The sequence below is a fragment of the Dreissena polymorpha genome, unplaced genomic scaffold (genome assembly GCF_020536995.1).
Source record: "Dreissena polymorpha isolate Duluth1 unplaced genomic scaffold, UMN_Dpol_1.0 chrUn018, whole genome shotgun sequence".
Classification (NCBI taxonomy): Eukaryota; Metazoa; Mollusca; class Bivalvia; order Myida; family Dreissenidae; genus Dreissena; species Dreissena polymorpha.
Genome location: NW_026273332.1, coordinates 350,789 through 363,117, shown reverse-complemented (window position 1 = coordinate 363,117; position 12,329 = coordinate 350,789). Strand labels below are relative to the sequence as shown.

General features: G+C 38.7%; 1 protein-coding gene across 1 annotated transcript in view; it reads right to left on the bottom strand.

Moving 5' to 3' along the window:
* Positions 1 to 12,329, bottom strand: part of LOC127863592 (slit homolog 2 protein-like) — a 228,698-nt gene that overhangs the window by 25,818 nt on the left and 190,551 nt on the right. Inside the window, exon 8 of the mRNA XM_052403153.1 lies at positions 8,533 to 8,714. Within this exon, the coding sequence (XP_052259113.1) occupies positions 8,533 to 8,714 (182 nt within the window). The remainder of the gene's footprint in view (positions 1 to 8,532; positions 8,715 to 12,329) is intronic.

Below are 12,329 nucleotides of genomic sequence, written 5' to 3'. Positions count from 1 at the left end.
TGTATAGGAACATGGAAGTACGCATCTTCCAAATTTAAGGACATCCACCAGTGCAGGGGTTTGATGGAGTCCCGTATGAAGGACGGAGTCTCCATTTTGAAAATTGGTTTGATTAGATACATGTTGAAGACTTTTAAGTCTATTACTGATCTCCAGGAACCATTTTTCTTTTAAACAAGAAAAAGACGACTGGAAAATCCTGGAAAATAAGGATCTTGAACCCTTTCTACCGCCGGTTTTTCCAAGAGACCGAGAATGGACTCTGGAATGTGAGGATGCGGAAATACCAGCTCTATGGGGACGCCGAAGTGGAGGTCTGTTTTCGAATTGAAAAGTAAGGCCTTTTGTAACAAGACAATGAACCCATTCGTCCGAAGGTTTTCGAAGCCATCTATTTGAAAAATGTAGAAGTCTGGCTCCCACTGGTATTTCCGGCATCGGCGGAGATGGCGGTAGAAAGGGTTGTCCCCTAGGGCTGATAAGAAGGAGGCCCGCCCCTGCCGGCAAGAGGTTTGGAATTCCTTTTATCCAGCTGAGGTTTGCTATTTTAACCAGAGTTCTTAACAGACGAACTCAGAAAAAAGGTAGGTATGTTATTTGAAAACGGTCTATTAGAAACTGACCGTGGATATTAAGAAGGCTTTTTAAAGAAAAGATTATTCCGTTTATCCTTCTTAACTATTGGAGCTGCCGGTGGTCTAGAAGCTGAACGCTTAAAGACCCATTGGCGTTGACCAGAGTTATTTCTTGCAAAAGAAGCATGAAGTTGATCATCTTTATCCGCTGTGAGTGCTTTTTGTATCTTTCCACCGAAAAGAAAACCTGATGAGAGAGGTGCTGCTCTGAGAGAATTCATACCTGGATCTAATAGAAAATCATTAGGTAAAGATGAATGGATAAGATCTCCTCGAATCATTAACATCTCAGACATTGAAGAAGCAGCATTATGTGAAAGGCACAATGTCGTTCGTGATAGATGGATGGATCAATAAATCCCGACGTTCTTCCGGAACAGAGTCTGACGAATCACAAACCAAGCGCAAAATAGTCGCAAACATTAAGTGTTCCTGGTTAGATAGACCTAAAGCACTCCGCTCTTTTCCTTCCCATTGTTCTTAGATAGAATAACGAACAGAAACCGAAGTTGACGAACTAGGCATGGTAAGCGAAAGGATATTAATGTCTGAATCCTGAACCGATCATTTTGAAAAAAAAATGCAAACCGAAAGTCGGATCGGGCACAGAATGCTAATAGCTTCGAGCACATTCCTGAAGTTTAGGTTCAGAGAAATCCTTAGGTACCTTCCATATTTCTCCTCGTTTAGGAATCGTTTTATTAACTGATTCCAACGATTGAAACACATATAAAACAGAAGAACCGATCGGAAGGCGGGTATCAACGCGGGAACTCGCCTTAGTAACCCTGTTAGGATCAAATGTCCAAACTAATTGCTCAGTGACCGAGATCGTTGAATTGGTAGACACCTCCACAGGTCGTGAACTATACTCTTCGCCAAGAGTCTGGAACATCAGTTCATAGATCTGATTAATTGATGCTAAATATTGATAAGTATCAATGTCTGCATCTGAATCAGGCTCACTCTCAACAACACCAGCGGGGTGCGAAGAATCCGTGGACCGGAGTTTGGGATTATAGTTAGATTATCCTGCACTAAATTGTGATTCTCTGGTAAAGACGAATGACAATCCGCAAAGTCGACACACTGATTATTAAAACCGGGAGTCGACGGTAGATTATCAGAAGTGACAGGTACAAAAATGTCCAAAGGAATCTTGAGCCCATAATGTGTCACGAATGGACGGAGTGGAAACCCGCGGTGCAGACAAAGCAGCCGTAGTGGTGAGATGAACACCAGAGCTGAATGGCCGTGAAGTAGGACCAGTCGCTGCAACACGTGTTGATGTCAAACTGGAAACTGGTGCATAAGGTATGGAGTCATTACCATCCGAAATAGGATAGTCATGTGAACGATCATTAAAGTCGGAACGAAAATGCCACCGTGAAGCTTGTCTGCGACCTTTATCCCTGCGATGCCGAGATCTAGATCGGCTGCAACGGGAATGACGTCTCCTAGAGTATCGTTTCCGTGCGGATCGAGATTATCGGTAATGATCATAACGACGCCGGGAATGATGACTGCTCGATGAATAAGAGCGTGTCCGACGTCTACCCCTATTGTCGGTACTAGTCGACGACGATGATGCATTTGACGACGACGAGGTAGAATAGTCCGATGACCAAGAGCGACGTCTGTTTCTGATCGTTGACCGATGACCGTCAACTGTTGACCGGTCAATGATCGGTGCATGTTGACCGGTGATCGGTACCCGGTGACAGGTTACCGGACCGGTCCCTGTTGACCGGTGACCGGTGCCATGGACCGGTGACCGGACCGGCCCCCGGTGACCGGTAGCATTGACCGGTGACCGGTGACCGGACCGGTCCTCGGTGACCGATGACCGTTGACCGGTAGCATTGACCGATGACCGGTGACCAGACCGGTCATCAGTGATAGACCGGTGACCGGTGTCATGGACCGTTGACCGATGACCGTACCGGTCCCCCGGTGACCGGATCCCTGGACCGGTGACCGGTGACCGGACCGGTCATCTTATGACCAGTGTTGTCACCGGATGATGACCGTATGGCGGCTGCCAATTGGTCTGGCATTGGTCGATGTCCTTGACCAATGCAATCGGGCAAAGACCGGCTGACGGTTGTCGCCATGTGGTCTGATGTTGATTGACTTTGTAAGGAACTTAGCGTAGTGCGATCTCCATCTTGCCCTGTACCCGGTGACTGATGCTGCAATTTCTCATCCGTAGTCTGTAAAGTCACCGGGAATTTCTCATCTGATGAAGGTTCATCTGCCCGTTTTCTGATCAGAAACGTTCTTCGACGGATTGCTTTCTGCCACGTCCCATCGTCCCACAAACTGCAAACAGAGCAATTATGATCAACGGTACAAAGAGTACACGACAATCAAGCATTGTGGGTATCCCACGAAGCCTTTATGTTACCACATGAACCTCTTATTTGTAAATTTATTCGTATTTCTGAAAATAGAAACAAGAAAATATTCTACGAAAGAAGACAGTGTTCAGTGAACAAATACGGTGAAATAAACAATTAAACAACGTATATACACTGTGCAATATAGTCTATAACTTGTTGACAAAAATCACGAAATGCACGTGCTCAATTCATGAGCACATGTTAAAACTAGGCAAAGTCTGAAAATTAATTAATTCTTAACAAAATAATACGAGAAAAGATTTCTGAATAGAGCAGAAATGATAAATTATGCAATGCATCCATTTCAAATCCAAACAACCACGCAGAATTGAATAAAAAGACTAAATTTCAAAGCCGAAGAAAAATGGCGAGCTGCATGGCGTTCTCCAGACAAGGAAGATGAATTACGGTTCTTGATTTCCTGTTAGGTTACATTGTACTATGTTAAACCCGATCTGTTTCGGAGAAGAGGTATCTGATTCCCGGCACTTGAAGATTTCTGGAGGAGCTGACCCACCTTGAAAAGGTAAAGCTAGGGATAGCAGGTAATGTATTTATGATATTAAAATCGCCACCATCTCGCAGCAGTTTGCACTCGACCAATGAATACAGGATTCCACCCACTTTACTGAAACTTCGTCATCTATTATGAATGTCAAATTTATATCAAACAAAGAGTGTGTCATTTTTTCTGGTTTGGTGAACCAGTCCTTGATCAAACGTTAAGATATCACTGTCCCTTGTTCGTTATTCCTAAATTTAAAAGACCATCATCTCTATGTTGTAAACGTAACATTTGCAAGTATGACTCAGGAAATTACGACTCTTTTCAAAGCAATCTATCAAATATTGAGTGGAAAAACGTATATAGTGACAATATTGATACATTTACTTAAATGTTACTAACGTTTTACCTTTTACTGCAGCTGATTGTATACCAAACAAAGACGTGACCGTTCGCCCAGCCGAACAGCCATTGCTCTCATCAGAAATAACATTAAAACTACAAACACGAAAACGAGCTTATTTGAAAGCTAAAACAACGAATTCGACATCTAATTGAACTAGGTTTCGTGTACTTCGTAATGATGTAGTCCCTCTTGTCCGCCTCGCAAATCAAATAATTTCGACTTTCTTGCATGCAAACTAAAACCCAACAATTACTCCTCGAGTAATTGGTGGAAAGTCATGAAATCATTCTAAACAATCAACCTTTGTAAAACTTCACCCCCACTTGTCAACTGCGCTGGCGAACTGGTTTTTGATGAACTTCAAAAAGCTGAAATACATAATGATTTCTTCGCTCAACAGACATATATAGATGAGTTTGGTCACGTTCTACCGGAAATTGCAACCATTTAAAATCAGCAGTCAATTTTGTCTATAGTAATAACCGCTTGCGAAGTAAAGGACGTTCTTATGAATTTGCCTTTGTGTAAAGCTTGTGGCCCAGACGGTATTTATTACAAATTACTTGTAGAGGCATTTTATAAACTAAGTCAACCACTCTGTGATCTCTTGAATATGTCTTTGTCGTCGATAACAGTATCCATTCCCTCGAATTATCGCCCAATTTTACTTCTGAATACCATGACAAAAGTACTAGAACGGATTATCTTTAAACACGTATTAAACTTGTTTCGTCATACACATTTTTTTTCCACAATATTTAAATCCGGACATATGCATGGTGACTCGATTGTCAACCACATACCTTTACAACACGTTTTGTAAAGCACTAGACGATGGATTGGAAGTAAGTGTGGTGTTTTTCGATCTAAGCAAAGCATTTGATAAAGTCTGGCATAGTTGCCTTTTAATGAAACTGAAACGCGCCGGTATCAAAGACAAACTTTTGAACTGGTGTTCTACCTATCTGTATCAAAGGCATCAATGGGTAGTGGTTCCCGGGGTCTCATCTTCCTAAGCCGAAATCAAGGCTGGAGTTCCACAGGACTACATTTTTGGTCCCCTTTTATTTTTTGTATACATTAATGACAGTGTAAATGACTTTAAAGCTCATATAAACTTATTAGCAGACGTCATTAGTTTATTCGTTGTGGATGACAGTCCAAATTCTGAAGCCGCCGTTTTAGAACGCGATATAGACAACATTGCAAAATGGGCCAATACATGGTTGGTAAAATTCAATCCATTGAAGTCAGAATCACTTGTTATATCGCGTAAGAGGGACAGCCCTATCATACTCCTATCCATATGAACGATATTCCGATTCCCGCAGTGACTAGTCACACACGTTTAGAAGTTATTCTGTCAAATGATGGACGTTGGCATCAACACATTGAATGTATTAAAGGCTTGGTCACGATTAAACCTTTTAAAAAAGCTTCGTTTTCGCCTTGACCGAAGATCACTTGGAATAATATTTCCAGTTAATAATATAAGAAAATATATTAAATGTTCCGAAAATCATCAATATGAAAAACGTTTTATAAAACTCATACACAATTAGTATATACTTTTTTCTATACTAGTCAATCCTGGTCCTGCTTCTCAGTAAACCATCTGTACAATATCATTCAACAGATAAGTTTTTAGGTTCATCAGGTCAAAACAGCGCTCATGGGCTCGAATTTGCAACCATCAGATTGTGAGGCCAGTGTACTGCCACTTTATTTTAATCATGGCCGCATTTCACAAAAGTATGAAAAGGATGTATTACCATCAAAGCTGGGGCTTTTACATTTTTACCAATTAAACAATTTTAAATGTGTTGAACCATGACAACTAAGTTACAGTTTGAAAACAGCATCAAGCCACAGGACTATGGGCCTTTGGTCGCAAGACAATAAGTTATTGTACTATTCCGACAAAGTGGAATTCAAATTATGAAATAATTTTATGAAACAAATAATTAATTAGTCGGCTTATTTTCATTTTTAAACTCGGCTGATATATCATAAGAATTATTGTTCTGGTCGAGTTACATGAAGATTGTACAAAGACGTGAATTCTAGAGTATATTAATGCTTTTTACAATTTTACCTAGTTACCTATTTTATAGGCTCAAATGACCGGATTTCAACCGCAGCCGATGTTTTATTGGGACAAATGTTGTGACCAAGTTTTATGAAAATTTGCTGTTAAATGTTGTTATAACAGCGTTAACAAGATTTCACTGGACGCGAAAAGGGGATAGATCCGATGCAAGAGAACTAAACCAGCCATGAGTCTAGAATGAGTCTAGAAAACATAGTTAAGGTAGTTGAGGAAGAAGATGGAAGAAGCCAAAAGGGAATTGAATGATATGGAATGTATAACTTTTGACAAAGAGAGTGCCGCAGTCCTGAAAAGATTAATTGAATACTGCAACGACCTCTACAATTATCCCCTTCAACCAGACTCCAATCTTCTTCAGAGTGATCACAGTGCAGAAGCGGACGACGAATGTCCGTCTGTTCTAAAGGCATAGGTACAGGAGGCCGTAAGTAGCCTGAAGGCATTACAATCTCCTGGAGTAGACAACGTCGCATCAGAACTCATTAAACATAGAGAAGAGGCAACGTCTGCAGCAATCACGGCACTTCGGCAGAAGTGGAGAATAAGTGTTCCATTGAATTGACACAGTCTCTTGTCATCTCGATACCTAAAATTGTCAACCTCAAGCTGTGCGAGAAATACCGCTTCATCAGCCTTATGAGCCATCCAAGAATCATCCTCAACCGATTGAAAAGTAAGGCCGAAGAACTGCTGGAAGAAGAGCAGGCTGAATTCAGAGCTGGTCTGAGCACAGTGAAACAGATCTTAAACTGCAGAGGCATCAATGTGTCACCTGAAACACTAACATGAGCTCTTCCACAACTTAAACGACTGCAAAAAAGCTTTCGACCACCTGCGGCATGATGTCAGGTTATAAAAGGGTTCAACAGTGACGAAGGGCTGTTGCAAGTCATCCAAGATTTCTATGTAAACGCCGGCGGCGCAGATATTTTAAATGGACAAATGGATGACTTTTTAGGATATGAGTTGGCCTCCGTCAGGGTTTCCTTTCTACCCTGTTCTGTTTAACCTTTTCCGTAAGATGATAATTAAGGAGATTCCCAAGACCCCACAGCTCAATCTCCATTGGTGGCAGACCCAAATCCAACTTGAGATTCGCTGCTGAGATTGACCATGGTTGGTACCAGTAGTGGAATAACCTCAGTCACAAGATCTACGAAAGAGTATGAACACGCGGAATAGAGGTCAGCTCGGAAGAGTCAAATATCATGGTGAATATCATAAACAAAATCAGCGCAGACATCGCCATGAACGAAAATAAACATGAATACAAAATGAAATACATTACAATATTAAAGAGGAACCATGCCCAAGGATGGAACAATTACACCTGAGGTCCGATTAAGAATCACCATGGCAACTGCAGCGTTTGTCGGACTTATTAGCAGATTATTGACAAGCAGCTCTATCAGCTTTCACCTCAGTACAGGTTTTTCAAGTCCCACGTTGTCTCCATCCTACTGTACGGCTGCCAGACCTGGACACTTCACGGGGAAACAGAACGCAGGATAAAGGCCTTTGGGAACAAGTGTCTCCGAAGACTGCTCGGTATCTCCTTCCCGGAGCACAATATCAAATAGTACGTCCATAACATGACAGCAGCACTTATTGGCCCACAAGAACCCCTCCAAGTGACAGTCAAACGACGAAATCTGGCTTTATTTTTGAACACGTCACCGGGCAAGAATCCCTGTGCAAGACTATGCTCACGAAACCCTTAAAGGAGGTCGCCGTGAGGCGGCCAGAAGGAAAGCTAGATGGTAAATGTGAAAGAGTGGACGTCCCTCCCATGGATGTGCTACTCATGGCAGCCCACACAAAACCTGACTGGCGGTGGATCTCTGTTACATCGTTTCTTATTTCCCCCCTAACGACCAGACCGGTGAAGGGAATGATAATTGAACTAAAGCAATCAAAGGAACTCGGCCCCGCCCCCTGGCGGCCTTGTTTTTCAATAGACAATTACCATTTCTAAACCCTATTGTGTTAGCAAGGTTTTGCTTAAGCCATATAAGGAAAACTACCCAGCCCTCTGGTGGCAATGTTTTTCAAGAACTGGGTCCATTTTCTAACTCAGCCGAGATATCATAAGAACAGATATTCTGACCAAGTTTCATGAAGATTAAACTGAAACAAATAAAATGTCTAGAGTGTTTCAAAGGTTTTATTATAGCCACTTTAAGACAACTGTCTCTTTCCCTGGTGGCCATGTTTTAAACGGACCGCGACAATTTTGAAACTCAGCTGATATTTTATTATTATAAATGTTCTGACCAAGTGTCATTACATTGGACAATAAATGTGGCCTCTAGAGTGTTTCTTAGGTGAATGTTGACGACGCACAACGGACGAATGACGACGGACGACGCTCGACAGACAAAAGTCAACACAAAAGCTCACCATTAGCACGTTGTGCTCAGGTGAGCTTATACAGAAAAAGGTTTGTAATTTTAACGTTACAACGATGCACATACCGTTTGCCTGCGTGCTGCAGTTGAGATCCGCTCGGGTGACGGTCACTATGTCACGTCCCTGCAGGTGTGCGGGCACCTTACACACGACGCCGTATACTTTGATCTTGGACTGGCTGTCCTGTACTGTCTCCATAAGCCATCGCAGCTGGCAATCGCAGATGAGCGGATTGCTATATAGCGTACTGGAAAAAAACAATATATGTTTAACTACATTTGTTTAATTGTTTGCTTCAGCTTTATTGCTAAATGAAGACCTTTAAAAAATAGCAATTGAATTCAGAGTTGTCGATTAGAAATGGAATTTGTAATTAAACAATTGTGTGTGACTGTTTTATGCCTCGGTTCTGGTACTTAAGTAATTACTTTACAGAAAAAATCCTTGATTGTTCTCGTGAAATAATGGTTGGATTATTAACAGTAAACTACTCATTGTGTGTCCTTTTTACAAAATAATACAAGGGGTATTTGAACCATTTTAAAAGAGGTAACAACTATAGACCTCGGATTAAAATTTTAAACATCACAAGTTAACACATTTCAAAGGTTTCCCGGATGGATGAACAAAACATCAAGTAATTTCAAGCAGGCCCCAGCTATATAGAATACATTTCTTTCTGCTTTGAAAAGCACTGCAACCTAATAATGATCTATAACGATGAGATATGTGTATGAATAAAAAGGCATGTTATAATACAACTATATTCATGGGGGCAAACTTCATTTATGAATTAGCCATTTTTTTCGGGTTTTTACGTTTAATTTACAACATTAAACTTAAACACTTTCCATTCTAAACATGATAATATATAAAACAGTATGACATATTCACTTGAAGTATTCGTGCATATTGAATTTTCTCTGTTTCTGTTGCCAACTGAATTAAATGGGATATGAACTTACCGTTGTGTAAGGTATAAATACTTTTTTTATGAAATTATACATTTCGAAGAAAATCTAGTGAAATATTTAAAGGGACCATGTAATTTGTAATGCGAAAAACAAAGAGGTTTTCACATGTCAATGTACTGATTTTTTTATATTTCATTAAATTGATGTTTGCATTTACTTTTTTCCCATTGTATACAAAAACATAAATATCATTTAATAAAGTTTGCTCTCCCAAATGTGTTCTCTATGTTTGGTCGCACATGCCGTGACGTTGATAAATTAAAACAAGTTATATAATTATTATATACTACAACTGTTTACTATTTGCGTTAAACATAATTTAAATAAGAAGATTCGTAGCATTGCTTTTAACCACAATCTTACCGGTTACTTAAATTGTTATTTTCATTAAGTTTTCGGCATGACGTCATTTTATAAATTTTCTATATATGAAGTACCAGCGCTGATAAATATACACATATCATACACAATTGGGATTTCGTTTAACAAAAAAATCTTAATTGGATACTAGAGGATTCATAAATAAAATAGTTATATACCAAAATGTGCCACGTCATTATTTTTGGTTCAGTATCGATAAACAGTTTTAAGCTTTTATGATAAGACAAAACAAACATTACCTAAATAGTATAGTGTCACGATTAGACGAAAAAAGTTTAATTGATTGAACCATGTGCTGTGCAAATGCATATGTTGGGCTTAATATACGCTGGCCGAAACGCATAATACCCATTTTCGCATGACGCGGCTATGAAAGTGTGATTTAAATGTGTCGAAAGAAAACTGCGTGTAAATAAAATATTAACATACAATATATTTTGATGGTGAAAAAATATACTCATAATAAAGCATGTGAGGACACATATGATGCGCACTCCCGTAGTATACTTTTTATCTACTTACACTAATGTGTGGTTTGACAATGATAACACACATTTCATGCGGTGAATATGCGACTATGACAAATAACACAATAGTTAAACTTTTGCTTTCAATTTAATTATTTACAAACGTAAATTGCAAACTTTATTTCAAAGTCAGCATTTACGCCGACTTCCTTTATAAAAATATATTTCTTGTTATATTTAGTTGATTTTTTTATTCGGTTTTAGCGATTATAAAGCAATTATATGGTTGTCTATAGTATACCTGTAGTAATTGGGGAACTCATGTTCAACGATTTATAAATTGAGAACTGTAAATATAAACAAGCTTATACATGTACGTGTAGCATGCACTATGAACAAGGTTACCAAGCATCCCACTATACTTGTTTATCAGCAAAAGTGCTATTTTCACGAATAGCCTCAGATGCGGCAGATGCGGTGGATATCGTTCTAAGCAAAGTAAAGAGCAGACCGACTTGCAACGCGTAGAACTAACCTTAGTTGTTCGCAAGCTAACAACTAATAATGGTTTACACATCTACATAATTATAATTAAAGAAATATAAGAACCAACATAACAAGAAATTTATATTTCTAGTAACAAAGTTAGAACACATTATTTATATTAAATTGAACAAATGACAAAGAAAGTGATAATTACGCAACACAGTTGCACCACGGACAAAAAAAGTTTCGAAATGAGTGCTTTTCCCGGTGTTTTTGTTTTTAATGATCTAAAACCACATGCGATTATGAGTAGAATATATACTTTATGCGTACTATACATGACCTGCATGAAACCATCACATTTTATTCGACTACACGATACTTTGCTTACAAAGAGGACAGATTATACTTATAACTCACATAACTTGCTGGGCAGTAAAATAACCAGACAATGCTGTAAAACAAATTACTAAGACAAGTTTGAATATAGTACTTTGTATGTCAAATCTTATAAGAAGATGATGTATATATAAAACGATGTATCGACAAAATAGTTTGTATTATAATTGTGATATTATATACTAAACTTGACATGTCTGGACATAAAGTCACTTAAACGGCGGTATAAAAGGTCGTTTTAGAATGAACTCTGTTTATTTCTTCGCTGCTCATCGAGTTATGTGAATGTTCAATCAAAATCCTATTTAAACCTTGATTTATAAGACCATAAAGTTGTAGATTGTTCATGTTAATTCTTTCATTTAATGTAAACAATACATGTCTTGAATAACCTTTGAGTGTGACGTAGAAATAAATATTAATGCCATGATGTCGAACATTTACGAAAGCTACTCTGAGATGAATATAACATTTATTTAAATGATTGAGTACATCTACGTCACAGGGACATGCGTGGAATATATTTTTTTCGAAATTTTGTTATCTAAGAAGGCAACAATTACCAAAAAATTAAAAGCCAGATATAGCGCGCGTTTAGATCATATACCTACTGACTGATAGATTCAACTACTGCGTGTTTTCAAGCTTTTTCAAAGAATGAAGATCACACACCAACCCACGTTTTTTACAAGTACACATACATGTAACCTAAATAATAGAACTACGTACGGTTAATTGTTTGCACTCAGTTGATTGATGAATTTAAATGTTAAATATATAGAGAGAGGATTTTTGTTCATGTCAGTGTAAGATCGTTTGTTACTTGACGAGTAATCATAGAAAATATATCTTTTCTATGATCACGAGTGAAAAAACAAACGATCTTGCACCGAGAGAACACATTTTATGTTTCTTGTATGCCCCTTTTTTAGAAAATAATTAACAGCTGTTTCCCATTTGCTGAAAAGTTACCATTTCTGCCTTGGCGTGCCTCAATACATTTCAATGCACAAAATGACGTTATTGTTTCGACAAAATGACGTCACTATTCCAGCGAAAGTATCCATTATAACTCTTTTACAATGTAAATAAACGGTGAAAAATGCATAAAAAAAGAAAATTTGTCGGGTTCGATGGATTATCGTTTTTAATTCA